Consider the following 17,595-nt stretch of genomic DNA (forward strand, 5'->3'; position numbering starts at 1 on the left):
ACACACACTCTCTCTCTCTCTTTCTCTAACCAGTGAATACTACGACTCCCCGTAGTATCATGACACTCTCTCGCTGACTAGTGAATACCACGGCTCCCAACAATATCACAGTCTTCTCCCACTACCCAATGCATACTACGGCTCCCCATAGCCTTACAACACTTCTCTCGCTCATTGACTCACCATAGCCTCATTCCACGGTTCCTCTTGATAATCCCAAGGGAACACTCCCACCCAGATTCGCTTGCTCTCTTATCACCTTATAACCTCATCATCAAGCATCACCATACTGAGTTCACCAACTCATGCTCCGCAGCTCAACATAAATAGGTGCTCACACACCCATCCAAAAATAAGCATCACTACTCCTGACGATAACCTACCATAACAAAACCCCCCTTTTTTGCTTCAATTCCCATTCTTAACTAATCTAGCTTGATGTCAATTAGCCAAAGGACTCCCTCCGGAACCATAGATACTCGCTACACCACTTGCCATCTCTTAACTCAAAACTCAAAATAATCTGTATCTAGGACATCACACTCGTATATCTCAAAACACCATCAAAAAACTTCACGATGCCTTGTATCTATCACTGATCTCATACACCCAGCATCATACTCAGTTACCGCATTGCTTCATCAGAACCTTGCAACCAATCTTCCGCTTGCACCACTTGTAACCTTGGAGTATTCCCTTTCCCAATTAAACACAGAGGCGTCGTCAATGACTCAGAACTCGTCTACGAAAACCCGAAGCTCCATCCTCTACTGATCACTAGTCATAAGAAATTACTCATACCGACTCTAAAATTGATTTACAAATCAACTGCCGCCTCTCTTGGAGTATAGATCACATTTTATATGTATACCCGCAAACCTCTGCTATTGCTCTCTGAACTTAGCGACCCAACCGCCTCAAATTCGACATTTTCAAACCCATAAATCCCTAGCCATAATAAATTCTCTGACCAACGGCCACCTGTCGCGGGTACACGCATCCTTCCTTAAACACATACTCATAAATCTTCCCATCTCGCACCTCGCCTCATCTACCGATAACCCAGGTCTCATTTATCCGTACCGCAGATCCCCATAACCAGTTCTCTAAACGCACTTGAACAGATCGTTGATCCTCTCACTAGAACACCCAGTCCTCCCCCACTCAGGGTTCAAACTATCACCAATTGGCATACCGATAGTCTATTCCACAGACTGTTTTCTCCCGGTACATCGCCCTTGACTCTTGGAACGTACCACATAATCATTCCATGATCTTCCTGGTGGAAACTAAGCGTCTCCAAATATCCCAAATCTCAAAAGAGAAACTCAGAATCCTCCCAACTTGACTGCCTCTGGTCGTCTCAAAATCTCAGGCTATCACACCGCCGGATACCTCACTGTTCCGAATTAACCCTGACCCTTAGTCTGGAAATAATGCACTATCGCACACCTCGTCTCTGACTCATCGAACCGCCTCCCAATACGGGAATCATCATAAAGGCATAAGGCCTCACTCTCATAACCGATGCAAAATCCTAACTCGAGGGCCACCTCCCTGATATATTCCTCGAAATCTCCTGGAACTGCTGCTAAAAAGTATGCCTCTCCCAGGATGGTACTTCCTGGTTCTCTTATATCTCAGTCTCCAATAATAACTTTCTCATGGAATGGGACATACTTCGCAGTAGACATGCTGCTCAAATACTCTGGTGAAAAGATCACAACCATATGCTACCCCACAGGGTTTACCTCCAACTCTAAAACTGGAAGCTCAATATCTCTTCTTCCCCTTACAGGAAACCGAAATAGCACAACACTTGGTCACAGAAAGTGACATCTCCACTATTGGCCGATTGCTCAACTCAGACCAGAATCCCTCATAAAGCCTCATCCCTACTCGTCCCTGAGTCTTGCGACTCCAACTGGCGCCTCACCAGTAAAATCTCTGGAAACTAACTCAAGTTCCTTCTCAAGGTAGATCCCACTGAAACTTGTTCAACATGGCCCTCCGGCCCCACACTCTATCACATCTGTTCTCAGTTTAATTAATCACAATGGAATAACTAGTAAAACCAGAAGCACTAACCGCCACGAATCATCGTACCCGAACCATGTGACTACCTCTTAGTCTGCTACCTAGAACCTCTGGAATTTTCCTTGTTTCGGGTATGGGTCCTCTGTTTTCAGTAGTACCGGCCCATACTAACTACCACATCTACCCATACTTTCCACACGGATCATCTCAGATTTCCTAAGTAGTTGCTCAACCTCCTCAACCACTAATCTCGTCATACTGGTTTCTCTCTTGCGAATACTCTCCTCTATCAGCCTACTCATTTGACAATGGTCACTCCCCAGACTCTTCCTAGGTTCTCACACCTCTCTACCATCAGCTACTGAAGAACTCCTTATGATGCCAGTCGTCTACCTCCTGAATATCGTCATATTCGCTTAGTAGTTGGCTCCCATCATCAAGAGTTCCACAAAGCACGAAGCAAGCAACATTCGGGCATCGAATCATCTCCACCAGCACGTAAAACCACTCTAGGTTACAACTCCACTTACTCTACACACACTCAAAGATGTTACCGAACTCAAGTAATTCTACCCCACGCGAGTATCTAACTACTTCCTTAGTTGGCTCCTCAAATGCTCATCTAGATATCTCTCTTAGATTACTCCTCTACTTAAAGCTCTCTCTCTAAAAGATTCTTGCTGGATACTCTTACTCCGTACATACTCAAAGCACATCACAGATAGCGATAACCCCTAGGCTAAGGCATTACAAATCAGGCAATTCTAGCCCTGATATATGAAATATTATATTCTAGCATGCATCTCTAATATCTCAATAATAACGCATAACACAATTAAGAAAGGGTATTTACCAATATTGTAAAAATCGGTCTAGGCGGCCGATTAATCGGCGCCTAGACGCTTCGCGGCCCCCAACTGCTTATGAATAAGAGTTAGAGGGTTGGCTAACCGGCATTGGTCTTAATTGGTCAAAATTGGTCCAATTCAGTCCAAATCAAACTAAAACGGTCCAAATCGGACCCTTAATCAGACCTGGTCAGTCAAGCGAAATAGCTCCTAGCCAATAAAATTGTCGGTTCAATAGAGCCTCCTAGCGAAGGAAACTGCCGACTCAAATGAGCCAGCTAGCTCAAACGACGGCTGAGTTCTTTTTTAAAAGGATGAGGTAGGCCCCTTTTTATAAAGCATGTTTGCCTTCATCTTTTGTTCCACAGGCGATGTGGGATACCAAAGCCTTGAACTTTTCCATTTCTTTGTTGTTCACATCCTTCTTTATATATATACATACACAACACATAGATATTTATTCGTTTATAGATTACATTAATTTAATCTATACATAAGACATATTACATATCTCTTTTATACACAACAAATACGCATATATAGAGGTTGAAATAAACTATGTTTATCTACCCCATGATTACATAAAATTTAATTTAGTAATCGGCAAATTTGGTCTAACGAATTAGAATGAGTATTTATATAACGTGTTTATTTAAGTTTATACCTTTTTTCAACAAAAATTTGAATGTTTCTTATTTGATTATATTTTTATATACATATATAATTTCAATGTTCTCTTATTTATTACATTTATATGTATAAAGGTGATAAAAGTTGATAATTTACTTATATTTTTAGGATTGAAGTTAGATTTATTAATTTTTGAATAATTTTCTTAATAATTAATGGTTCCCGATTAATCCCCGCCTAGCCGATTAATCCTTTGACCCATGTTCACCGACTAGCTAACGTCGAGCGTTATTTGCAACCTTGGTATTCACAAATAAGTAAGGGTATTTTGGGAAATCACCGTTCGGGCTCTGGCTGATTGTACACACTGCTCCATCTCGATTTCTCTTAAACTCTTTCTCTTTTAGGAAAACTCATTTCTTTTGAAATTTTTTCTCAAATCCCTAGTTTGAGTCCAAATATACCCGAAGGTGTATCCAAATCCCTCAAACCAAGACTCTGAGACCAACTTGTAACACCGTAAATTTTCAAACAATTTTTTTTTCGATTTAAAATCACATAATTCTCATAACACATTTCACAAAATCCCATGTATTTAATTTACAAAATGCAACTACATAATTGTTTGATTAATAATCTAGGATCCTCAAACATAACTCTTTCTCTGGTGTGTACAATCGAACCGGCGCCCTCTCGCGATCCTGAGAAGAACCCAAGGTTCTAAATAACGTAAGGCGAGACTTGGCAGCAATGTCAAGCCTCAAGTTTTTCCAAGCCTTGGCGAGTCACGGCGTTTGTAAGGCGTGACTTAAGTCGGCAATTTTCTATATAATTTATATTTTTATATGTATTTTCAACTATTATTCATTTTTATACACATATATGAGTTAAGGCGGCATTTTGGCAAAGCTTGGCGGCAGGTGCAAGCCTTGGAGTCGTGGCGCGCCATGACGGAGCCATGGCGAGCTTTTTAGAACCTTGGAAGAACCTTAAACACATATCACATAACACGATAAGCACGAAGCTTAGTTAGTTCCCCAAAATACCACACACGACATATTAGCCACTAGAGGCTATCACTCAATAAGACCCTCCGGTCAATGTGTCTCAGTGGGACCCTCCGGCCCCACAACTTGGATGAACCCTCTGGTCCCTCAACTCAGCATCTCAATATAATACACAGTAAGAATATCACAAAACAAATAGCAGGATATCTCAATACACAGCACATACACAAAAGACCCTCTGGTCACACGTAAGTTACCACTCAAGGTAAAGTGTAGTGAGAAGACTTACCTCATAAGCTGGCCAGTATAAATCTCGTACCCGGACATCTCGAACTAGCCTCCTCCTAACACATAGGTTACATATCTCTAAATAATACTTTAATCATACTCAAATACACCAAGGGTCACTCTCTCTCCCTTCTTAACTCTTGAAGTGGATGAAAGACCATTTTACCCCTCCATGGTCTCCATTACACATGGTTGACCCAACCCTAAAGTCAACCGAAGGCTACTCGAGTCCACGGTCCATATTTTACCCGAATTGGCGAGTGCACCCTTGTGAGTCGTCGAGTCCACCCACTTTCTCCAAAGTTTCACGAAGATTCGGCCCAACTCGTCGAGTTGACCCCACAACTCTCCGAGTTAGCATGCGATTCAGCTCGATCGGGAAAACCCTAACCGACTCGTCGAGTCGGCTCATTGACTCGACGAGTTTATCCAGACTCATTCTCATTCAGACGATTTCAACCAGATCTATCACTCTAAACTATAGTTCTATCATCTCAAGGCTCAATAATCACGTAAAGCTTCGATATTTACGTTCATGCATGATGTTATTGCTCCAAAATGCCATTACATGCCCTTCATGAAGGATTTATCACATCTACCCTCATTTGGACAACTAAAGTTGGGGTATCTAGTCTTCAAGGACCTCATAAGGTCCAGATCTGAGGTTTCTTACCTCAGATCATGTCTCAAATAACTCATAGGTACAAAAGAAGGGGAGTAAAACCCTAAAACTCCCATAATCATGAGATATAATCAAAATAGATGAAAAGGATGCAAGCTTATACCTTCTACAGCAACCCCACACGAAGAAGTGCTAGATCCACAACCCCCATCTCGTTTCTTGCTTGAATCATACTCTTCTCCTTCCAAAAGACCCACCAAATACTTGATTTCATCATAATAACTCTCTCATTGCTCCAATGGCGATCTAGGGTTTCTCACAGGAGGTATAGGCAGCTGGTGAGGCGCCTCTTAGGTTATAAGTTCCCTTAAATAGGCCCCAACCCCAGAACTTAGGTTTTCTATGCCCAGGACCTACTCGGCGAGTCAGTCCACTGACTCGTCAAGTTCACTCATTAAATCCACGTGGGCAAGTCGACACGACTTGGCGAGTCAGACCTTCAACTCGGCGAGTCTCTCCTTAAACCTCAAAATTGAAGCACAAAAATAATGTACCTGAAAATACGGATGTTACATGGTCTTTACTTTGTGAAATAGTATAATTGAATAACATTTTCAATCACACTCATTTCATAATTTCCAATCCTTACCACAAGTGTGAGAATACCAAATTCTTACCACTTATAGAATATGTTAGATTCTAACATTTTATGCAACAGTCATTTTCATAATATCATAGTGCCAAAGTCACCAAGACTTTGCAAATGAAATTACAAAGTGCTCTATTGGAGATTGTTACAAGACAATCCATAGTCATGAAGTCTCACATTCAAAGTACATTTCTTTGAACATCCTTCTTGCGTAGAAGTTTCTAATCTAGACATAGATTCTTAAAGTCCAACTCCCAATAAGGAAACATTTCCATATTTGCCATATAACAATTCATTCTAAATAGATTCTTATCTATTCATAATAATGTCAATATGGTCCATCCATGACTATACTTCCAGCTGTCCGCAAGCGATCAATCTTTGGCGAACCTAAGATTGTCCTTAACGGTTGTTTAATTATTTTAGTCAAATCCGGTTCTATTCCCTTTTTCCCTCTAAATGCCCTAGGCATTTGGAAAATTTAGAATGGTTGAACATTACATCATATGCAATCCTTCCTATACCCGAAGCGTGTGCGATACAATCATAATGAAAAACATGATGCTTTACCAGTTTCTTGCTATAATATTGCCATAATATTTCTATTCGCCGTTTTCTCAAAATTCAATCTATGAAGAGGGATGTCATAATCATAATCGAACTTTGAGAATGCAAATAATAAATATACCCTTGACTAAATTCAATTAAAATTTCTCGATCTAAGCTTTTAGATTGGAAACGAAGTATAACATCATCTCCCTTAATTATAGCAAAAACAACTTTTCAACCCCTGCAACTTTGCAAAGTGAAACTTTTGTTTTTCTATAATTAATATTGCCAACTTCCAATACTTAAAAAATAATCATGCTCCCACTAACATGATGATTATATCCATTCCAGCATAACATTTATACTCCCACTAGCTTTGACACGTATTCAAAAAACAGTTGGACTTCTGAAAGACAATACTTATTGAGTTCGAAGGTTCATATTTCCAGTACGATGTGCTTCGATAAGCCTTTATCTAAGCTTCTCAAACTCATACACCTTTCCTCAGACAGCTCACATGTGTGTTTAAACTAATTCAGAACTTATATTACTAAGTCCCAAATGTTCAGACTAATTGCCAAATCTCACAATTCGAACTATGAAGAGGGATGTCGTAATCATAATCGAATTTGAGAATGCAATTTACATAATCGCTATCTCCTTAAAATATCACTTAGTGAAAGCGTTTCCTCACAATCATTTTCATGAAGGAGAGAAATCTTATGACACTTATATTTTATGGTGCATGTGTTCCTATCCATGTGAATTGGTCATGAGCATAATCATAAGATAATATTTGTGAAGAATTCAAACTCTTATGGACAGAACTTGTTCATTCTTAATTTCTTGCCATCAAAGGTCCCACCATTGCTTCCAAGTTATTTAACAGCTCACCTATGCCAGTCAATGTACTCTCATTGAACAAGGTGTTTGCCCTTATGCATCCTATTGAGAACTCGTAGAACTCATATGCATAATCAACTCAACTGGATTGGCACAGAAACAAGAATACGTCAACACGATGGGTTACAAACCTCAAGTCGTGTGTTAGTGTTTAATAATAGGTTTACTCTTGATTAGTTCTTGAAACCTTTTTCAAGATCATTTAGACTCCCACTGACCTCTTGACATATAAGATTCTTTTGTCAAGAAACATTTCTTGATAAACAAATATTCAAGAGTTTGTGCGGATTCTTATCAAGACAAACCATATCACACAATTAGTCTTAGTTGGTCTTTGTCTTTTCCAAGACATCACAATTTACCAATTTCAAACGTGTAGGAGTAAGAAAAACAATTTTCTACTTCACATTTGATGAGTGTGTTAGACCTTCTTAAAATGTATCACTCAATTCACAATCCTAGAGTATGACTCTAAGACTTGATTTTGGAACGAAGTACGATACATCTTATTGACTTAACCATTTCAACAATTCCCGATTCCTCTTCTTAGCCATACTAGTACACTAAGATGTCTTTAGAGGATCAATTGTGATATGGATCTTAATCATTAAGACTATCATATAAACAGATACAAAAAGTACTCTCCCTTCTTCTTAGATTTGAGAAACTTTTATCTTTCTGCCTAAATGATTCTTCTTATTCGTTCTACCATTCATTGAAACTTTTCAATGATTCAGAATTACACTTAATCTTGTAAGTATAACCACATTTACTAGACTTTTAGAAAATTATGACGACTAGTCTTATTGTTATTTGTGGTGGGGTTGACTAGTGCACAACATTGTGTTCTAGTCCTTTAGTCTTTCACTTGACTCACATACTTGTGTGATCAAGGAATTAGTCTTAATTTCCTAAGTACCAAGATTTCCATACATCACACAATACAAGTTGTATGATTCCAAGTTTCTGTCCAATTGATACTTGGGTGATGGGAATCTTTCCTTACTTAGAAAATTTTGACACTACCATAAATAACATAACTAAGAATCACATCCATTTATAGAAATACACAAACATCAATTTTTCACAACGATTTCATTGCAAGGATATATATATATATATATATATATATATATATATATATATATATATATATATATATATATATATATATATATAAGACAAATCAAAATTTTATTTTATTCATAAAAGCAGCGAAAAACATGTCCTTACAATGCAAAATCAACTGAAAAACTATGTAATTAAATATTCCTAACAACTCTATCATAACTTTCTAAGCTCAAAATCTGATCTTCGAATCCATGTGATCGTGATCCATTTCTTCGTGATCAGACTCATCTTGCTCTTCCATCAAGCTTCCTCACTTTTCTCTGATCCTGCAAAACATTCAAATGCAATCTTATCACATTATGTATTAAGAATCAATGAATAGGAAATTAATGGAGTTAGATAATGGATTTTACCTGAAGTAGAGCCAAACATCTTGACTCTCGCATCTCTTAGATCTCTCAGGTAAATTGGGCGGCTTCGTCTCCAATGCTCCTTCTCTTGGCAATAAAAGCCAATTGCCTCTTTTGGAACAACACACGGAACTACTTCAGACTTTGCCTTTCTCTTTTGATCAAACTTTTCGACCATGGCATGCCTTTCATTGCCATTCACTATATTCATAGAGGTCTGGAAGGCAGATCCACCAACCAACTTTTATTTTCCAGTGCGTCAAATCATCGCTGATTCAACAACAATAAGCACATAGGTGAGATCGATGAGGGTCACGTCATGGTCTATCATATAGTATTCTCTTACGAACTCACTATATGAGTCAGGAAGCGACTAAACAACCCAGTCAACAGCCAGCTCCTCACAACGAATCCCAACATTCTTAACCAATCAATGTGTAACTGCATCTCTAAGACGTGTGCACACACTGACTTTCCTTCTTCATGTTTGCTTGCCAAAAGGGCTCGAGTGAGCTTGAACTTTTCAAGCCTTTAAACTTGTAGGTTAGGGAGAACAATAGGAGGAGGTGGAGGAAGTGAAGTATGATCTCTTGTTCCTCGATCGAATCGTGGAATATCATCTTCATGTGGAAAGCTTGTTCCAAGGGGTTTGGGAAGACCACAGTTGTCATACTTTGACATCTACAAAACAGGAAAAAATTAAAGTTAGTTGATTGATTGAGTCCCTAATAAAAGACCCAAACGAGATATTAAGGCAAGGACCCAACACAATACTCTAAAACTTGGGAGAGGGATGTCGTAACCGAAATTGCAGAACATTTGAAGGTAAGTGAATGACGATTCACTAATTTTCCACCATGAAAAACGAAAAAGAGATTAAGTTTTAAATGTATTGAAAACTCCTAAATCCTTTGAGATTCATTGAACTTTTCAATGGCATGTTTAAATCTCGATATATATACCCCTCGATTTGTGACTGGGATGCCGAGGATCACAAAACAGGGTGTGAATAACCATGCAAACTTACATGGTGCCCCCAATGTTACATCCATCTATTTGATGTGCCGGTTAACCACACATGCTCCACCGAACTATGACAAACATCGAGTCACCCTTTGCTACTTTTGCTTAGAACCCATTTAGTGTGTCGGTTAACCACACACACTCCACTAACGTCTTAACAAGGGTACAAAGTATAATTTCATGGAATTGCATCAATTCACTTTTGCCTAAAGTAACTAAGATTGGGAAATTTTGTAAAACATTTAATTACTTTAACATTCATTGTACTTTTTAAGGAGGAGAGGGTTTGCCCTATCCTACCCGTTCGGCTAACGACCCTCCACCAATCAAGGAAGCGATGGGTGAGAGTGTACACCCATTAAACGGCCATTTTATAGGCCATAACCTTATACCCCCATTATAGATCGGCTTCGTGAATGAGGCCTACTAGCGGTAAGACTAGCATTTTAAGTTATACATATATAATATTAGACTTTTAATGTTATATAGTATAAGGGTGTATTTTATACTTTTAAAATACTATGTGGTCTAATTTAACAAATTACACTTTTAATTTAATTAAATGTAAACCATATTATTATGGATTTATTAACTCTCTCTTAATTATACACTTAATTAATTTAATAAAACCATAAGGGTGCGATTTGAACTTTTTCAAAACGTAGGGTTTTAGAATTTAACATTTTAAAATTAAACTTTTAATTAAAATTTAAATTCCAAAACTTGAGGGCAAGTTTTGAAACATGTCAAATCATTAGGGTTTAGAATTTAAATATTTCAAAATTAAACTTTTAATCAAAATTTAAATTCCAAAACTTGAGGACAAGTTTTGAAACTTTTCAAAACTATCAAGATCAAAATACAAATAGGGCAATTAAACAATTAATTGGTGATTATCTAGTTTTTGACCTAATCCAATTTCATGCAAGATAATTGACCAAATAATTCAAATAATTTAACATTTATCACACAAGGTAACAATTATCTAATTAGATGACCAAAATCTTTTATTTTGACAAAGATAATCATAAGGAATTAATAAAATTCATATTTTATTAATTTGAAACAATTATGGCAATTATTATAAGTCAAAATAGGCAAAAAAAAATCCGAAAATCCGTATGTCTGACAGCCAGACTCGTCGAGTCCAGATACTGACTCGCCGAGTCGGGTCGGACAGAGGCCAAAAACTTGATTTTCAGCAGATAAACAAGCATTTCATCACATACAATAAAATCCAATCATGGCTTTGATACCACTGAAGGGTTTTATACAAAGAACATCTTATGTGCTCATGCAAACCCTAATGCTTGGATCTAGGTTTCTCTATTGTACATGCAATTCATCCAAGACTCAAGAACTCTAATCTAGCATATGTATTTCGAAATAAACTTAAGAATACAGATCTAGATGATTACCTCTTCTTCAATTGCTTGAATCTTCTTGTCTTTGGAGCTTAGAGTCACAAGTGTCACTCCTCTAATGGCTTACAAACACCACAAGCAAGAGGATGACTAAAGAGAAGGAAGAGAAGCACCAAAAAACGTCCTAGGGTTCTTCCAAAAGAGTTCCACACGTTTTTGGGGCTATAGGGGTCTTTATATAGTGAGGCAATTAGGGTTATCAGCTAGGAAACCCTAATTTGACTGCTTAGGCCCTAAGCAACCCATGGACTCCTTTTAGAAAAGCCCTTGGACAAATTCCTTATGGGCTTCCCATAGAATTCATCCAACCTATGTTCCAAGGTGATCCATAGCCCAATTGTAACTATCTTATAATTACAATTCCAGTCCCATAAGTTTAATTAATGTCTTTTAGTCACAAAACTAAATATCAATTAATTCTTGACTAATATTAATTAAACAATATGATTTCTCCTTTAATATATTATTCATATAATATATTAATAAATCATAATTAATCCTCTTTCTCCATAAATCATTCTATCAAGTTGCTTTGGTGAAGGCAACCTAAAAGGACCATGCACAATCGGGTCAAGTACATACCAAATATAGTTACGGGCTTAGACACTAATCCAACAACTTACTGAGCTCAATAACAATTACAATATAACGTTATGCCACACACACACACACACACACACACACACACATATATATATATATATATATATATATATATATATATATATATATATATATATCAACATGACAGAAGCAAAGAGGGACAAAGATCAACAAAGGCATATGTGAATCATGTGACATGCTTTCCATATTAAAGAATAATCTGATTCAAAGATTTACAATCAATTAGACATAACAATTTCAAGATATACATCAAATAAGACTTCAGCCCATGTGGCATGGAAAAATAAACGATTTATGAATAAACATTTTGCTAGCAGTTTACAGGCTTTTCAGCCCTACCTAGCCTTTTGTCAATGCCAAAGGAATGCTTAATCATTCACTTCATGGTCAAAGACTACATACCAATACCCAAGTGATGCTTAGTCATTCACTTCGTGGTCAGAGGTATAGCTCATTATCATAATAACACGGGAAAACACATTGCACATATAACAGATAACATATAATTATCCCTATATTTAACTCACCGTGAAATAACTGAATGATCAAATGATAATTTGGGCAGCACTTCGCCTCTAAAAATGACTTTCTTTGACGAAACCAGGGATTTTAGTTGAAAACCGGACCTTGCAGGGGCAGAGTTTCAACTTGAAAATATTATTTTTCTCGGGTCTCTAGAGCGTCGGGACTTGCTTCGGGTGTCGGGGATGTTTCCTAGGCTTCGGGGGGGGGGGGGGGGGGGGGGGAGGGTGGGATAGGCTAAAAATAGAATATAAAGTGAAAGAGATTCCAAAATTAAAAAACAAATCCAGAGACCTCGCACCCCTTTTATAAGTGGTTGAAGTCTCGGAGTACGTTGGGCGTACGAGGCGTGGCACCTGCTCTATTGCTGGGTCTCGGACGTGTCATCCATACGAAATCAAATTTGAAAACAATTAAATTAATCATATAATTTATCTATATCACAAAATTTGACCTAATCTAATTTCATATAGAAAGATAATTTAAATCAAATTCTACCAATAATTAATTTATCACATAAACAAGTAATTATCTCAAAATTTGACATTTATCCTTCAATTGGATGAGGATAATCATTACCTTATCATAAAAAATGAATTTTATCAGTCAAAACAGTTTGTGGTAATGATCCTAATCCAATTCTAGCAAAAAAAAAAACCGAAAATCTCCAAACAGATGATCCAACTCATCAAGTCAGGCAATGGGCTCGTCGAGTTGGCTCAGCTCGTCGAGTTCCTTCATAGGACTCGTCGAGTCCACCAATCACAGAGCAGATTTCAATTTGCTTCCACTTTGAACAATTAACCAATGCATATATATAACAGAAAGCAACCTAGGATCTGATACCACTGATGGGTTTTGAGCATTATAACAATCCTATGACGCACATACAACCCTAATGCTTTGGATATAAGTTTTCTCAAGTTATACCTGTAATTTTCATTTATCCAAAGCATGAACCCTAACTAGCATATAATTTAGAGATTTACAACATAAAACAAGTTAGATGAATACCTCTTGGTTGTAGCTTGTAGAACTTGGTCTTTCAAGAGCTTAGTACCTCAAATGTGATACCTCAAAAAAGTCACACACACTAAGAACAATGGAGGATTATAAGAGAGAGAGGCTACGAGGCACCAAAAATCAGCTAGGGTTTCTTCTTGGAAGTCTTGGCCGATTTTAGAAGTGTTAGGGGTTACATTTATAGTGTGGAATTCCTAGGGTTTCAATTTGTAAACTCTAATTCAATCACTTAGGCCTTTAATCCAATAACTCATTTGATAGCCTTTTGGACTATCTCTTCATGGACTCTCACATAGATTTAGTCCATCCCTAATCAACATGGATCATTAGCCCAAACTATATGTATCATTGATTTACTTAATCAGTCCCCGTTAATTTAATCGGTCTCTTTTGATCACTAAATTAGTTCCAAATTAATTCCTAATCAATACCAATTAAATAATATGATTTCTCAATTAATATATTATTCTTATAATATATTAATAAATCACAAATAACTTTTTTCTCAAAAATCCATCCTATCAAAATTGCTTTGGTGAAGGCAACCCAAAAGGATCATGTTACTATTGGGTCAAGTACATATCAATTATAGTTATGGGCTTAGACACCTAATCCAATATATATATATATATATATATATATATATATATATATATATATATATATATATATATATATATATAAACTAGAGAGAACATTTTTAAGAAAAAAGTTGAACAAAATAACATATATTGAAAGTACAATGTTATTGAAAGGATTCAAATTTACCTCTTTAAACATAAAGGACATAAAAAGAAAATTTTAGATAATGATTATGAATTGAAAAAACTTGTGACTCTATTCTTTCCTGAGGATACCAGGGATAAAATGATTTATAAAGGTGGGTAATTGTAACATTCTCAAATGGTCCAAGAAGTTTTTCCATTTTAATGAAAAAAATTTTAGAAAGTAAAATAAGTATAGTATAAAAAGAAGTAATCAAAATTTATTTATAATATGTGATAAATATGATTATGGAAATAAAATACAAGTTTAATAGATCCAAATTTAAGAAAAATGATGATTAATTACCAAAGTTGTCAAAAGTTGAGAAGTGACCATTGATGATTAACCAAATAGAACATGAAAGTAATAAGTTATATGGGGAAGGATTATCTAAGAAAATATCAATACACTAGTTAGCATCCAAGTCAAAAAAAAAAGTAATAAGTTATATGGGGAAGGATTATCTAAGAAAATATCAATATACTAGCTAGCATCCAAGTCAAAAAAAGTTCTAGATGCAAATTTTAAAGTTGAGGGACCAAAATCATCAACTAGACAAGCTTAAAGGACTAATTTAACTTAATCAATACCATTTTGATACGAATAAAAAGATTATGGGCCAATCGTGGCCAATAGAATAAGAAGTTCCATAAGAAACTAGTCAATGTGGTGCCCATTTATTAGAAATTAAACTAAAGGGCCCATAATGTAACATAGAGGAGTATATAAATTTGAGAAATTTCTCGCGTGGAGGGGAGAATCACAATCCATGGAAAGAGGAGGTCAGTCATGACAATTTTTGTCATTTTATTGTAGTTTAGAAGGAATCATTTGAAAGAGAAACAACGAACTGAAAGCTAATAATCATTTAAGAGCTTGGGAGGTAGTTTTGTTCTCCAATTCGATATACGGTTTGGGTCTACACCCAAAATCCAAAATTATACTCTATTGTGTTGATTAATGGATGAATCTTATATTAGTTGTTGCATAGGAACTCCTAAGCTTCATAAGATCAAACACTAAATGATTAACAACATGGAGTTATGTTAGTTAATCCTATTAACATCATGAAAATATAATGTAATATTTTTTTTTTGGTTGTTAGTTGATTTGTGGATTTGGAATTTTATATTTGATTACATTATAATTTATAAAATAAAATTTTATTAAAAGATATAACATAATCGCGCCAAGATAAAACATAAACCATTAAAAATACTAAAATATGAAAGAATTATTGTTTAAAAGTTTGCACGTGACTCGAATCTTCTAGGAACGATCTCTATATGAAAATGGCTCCCACTCTTGTCGAGGCCTGAGGCCACGTAAGTTATTCGGAGCAACCGAGCAGGTATAAAACCCTACCATGGGATCCTCAATTCTCCTCATCTTCAAATCCTCGACTTCGACTTCTGTTCCTACTCATTTCAACATCAATCGAAAAGAAGTTTATCTGATAGATCGAATCAGTTCAATTTTGGTAATATCACATATTCGCATTACAAGATGAGATCGCCGTCAAAATCCGTAACAAAAAGGGTAAGAGATGCTGAATCTGAGTTGAATTTGCCTCCCGGTTTCCGATTTCACCCAACCGACGAAGAGCTCGTCGTTCACTATCTCTGTCGCAAATCCCAAACGGCGGAGGAGATTTGTGGTGTTGCTCCACCACCGCCGATCATCGCCGATGTTGATCTGTACAAACACGATCCATGGGAGCTTCCTGGTAACTTTTTTATTCGACTCCATACATCTTACTTCGCAATTTCCAGATTATCCAAGTCTGATTAATGATGGATTTTTCCCCTAAATCTCTTCAGATTTGGCTCTGTTTGGAACAAACGAATGGTACTTCTTCACGCCAAGAGACAGGAAATATCCAAACGGATCAAGACCAAACCGGGTCACAGGAAACGGGTACTGGAAGGCTACCGGAGCTGATAAACCCATAAAGCGAAAATCCGACCCGAATACCATCGTTGGAATCAAGAAAGCCTTGGTATTTTACACAGGAAAAGGCGTTAAAGGTATCAAGACGAATTGGATCATGCATGAGTATAGACTTCCGATGCTAAACACTACTCCTTCTAAACACACCACCATTTCCAAGGTGCGTTTGACATTTTCATTTTGTGTGTTCCATTTTCGTGATTCTTGATTGAATAAACATTGAATTATTCGATAAAAATCATTGGATTGACATGTCACATGGGTATTTTTATATACGTGTAGTTGGACGATTGGGTTCTATGTCGTCTTTACAACAAGAAGAACAATCCGAAAGTGAAGATCATAGCTGAAGACAATAACATTCATCATATACGTGATCTTCATCCTACATCACCATTAGATGAATCACAAAGTAACAACAGCGATAGTACGAATTCATTTGAAAATTCAGAAGGTGAATTTGGTGGTAACTTTGAGGGTGATGTCATGTTCTTAAGCGACTTGCCACCTGAATCATTGACCAAAGTCAAAGGTACAAGTGAGGAAAGCAGCATAGAAGAAATGGAAAATTTGATGCAAAGAGGTGATGATGGGAATGAGTGGCTTGACAGCTTGAGTTTGGAAGATTTGAATCATTGGTTGGAAGCAATGCCTCCTAATCATGATGTTGATGAATTGCCAATCATTTATAACCCAAATCAACAATATTTTTTCAATTAGGGTTTTAAACATATTAGTAGGAGTAGATTCATGAGATTTCATTCATGTATATACCATTGAATTCTTGAGTAGAGTTTTATGATGATTTTTGTTTCGTACATGTAAACTAAATACAATTTTTTAACGTAACAATTGGTTCATATTTATATGCTTGTCAATTTAGTAATTATTACAAGACACTTTTGACGTTGATTTTTGTTTACAATAATATAACTTTATTATAGTATAGTTTAAGCATGAGTATTAAGCAAGGACGGTTTCCAGGAACAAGAGATGACATTCAATGACGATTGCTGATGATATTAGCATGTTTACGTTTAATTGGATTAAGAATATATCTAAATTTAATGCTCTTAACTGGCATATGTGGTGTAATTCACCTTTATCTTGTTTTTCATGTATTTTGTCTTGAGCGTCTTGCTTAAGCTTTTGTTTTTTTTTTTTTTTTTTCTAGTGAAATGTTTTGTTGTTCAAAAAAAAAAATCTAAACTAAGTGTCAAATTGAATATTACAAACTTTTAGATGGACGA

The 17,595-nt window shown here is 36.4% G+C and overlaps 1 protein-coding gene across 1 annotated transcript; it reads left to right on the forward strand.

Annotated features, from left to right (window-relative positions):
- The first annotated feature begins 15,746 nt into the window (after positions 1-15,746).
- On the forward strand, positions 15,747-17,211 carry LOC111889834 (NAC domain-containing protein 67). The gene is made up of 3 exons (XM_023885996.3): positions 15,747-16,121; positions 16,216-16,505; positions 16,628-17,211. The coding sequence occupies exons 1-3, from the start codon at positions 15,902-15,904 to the stop codon at positions 17,063-17,065; spliced, it is 948 nt and encodes a 315-aa protein (XP_023741764.1). The 5' UTR covers positions 15,747-15,901; the 3' UTR covers positions 17,066-17,211.
- The last annotated feature ends 384 nt before the right edge of the window (positions 17,212-17,595 follow it).

Source organism: Lactuca sativa, chromosome 6, assembly GCF_002870075.4.
Source record: "Lactuca sativa cultivar Salinas chromosome 6, Lsat_Salinas_v11, whole genome shotgun sequence".
In the NCBI taxonomy this organism is placed as follows: domain Eukaryota; kingdom Viridiplantae; phylum Streptophyta; class Magnoliopsida; order Asterales; family Asteraceae; genus Lactuca; species Lactuca sativa.

Coding starts and splice junctions, on each gene's coding strand:
- LOC111889834 (XM_023885996.3), top strand. CDS start 15,902: ATGAGATCGCCGTCAAAATCCGTAACAAAAAGGGTAAGAGATGCTGAA. Junction 16,122..16,215: donor CGATCCATGGGAGCTTCCTG/GTAACTTTTTTA, acceptor AAATCTCTTCAG/ATTTGGCTCTGTTTGGAACA. Junction 16,506..16,627: donor AACACACCACCATTTCCAAG/GTGCGTTTGACA, acceptor ATATACGTGTAG/TTGGACGATTGGGTTCTATG.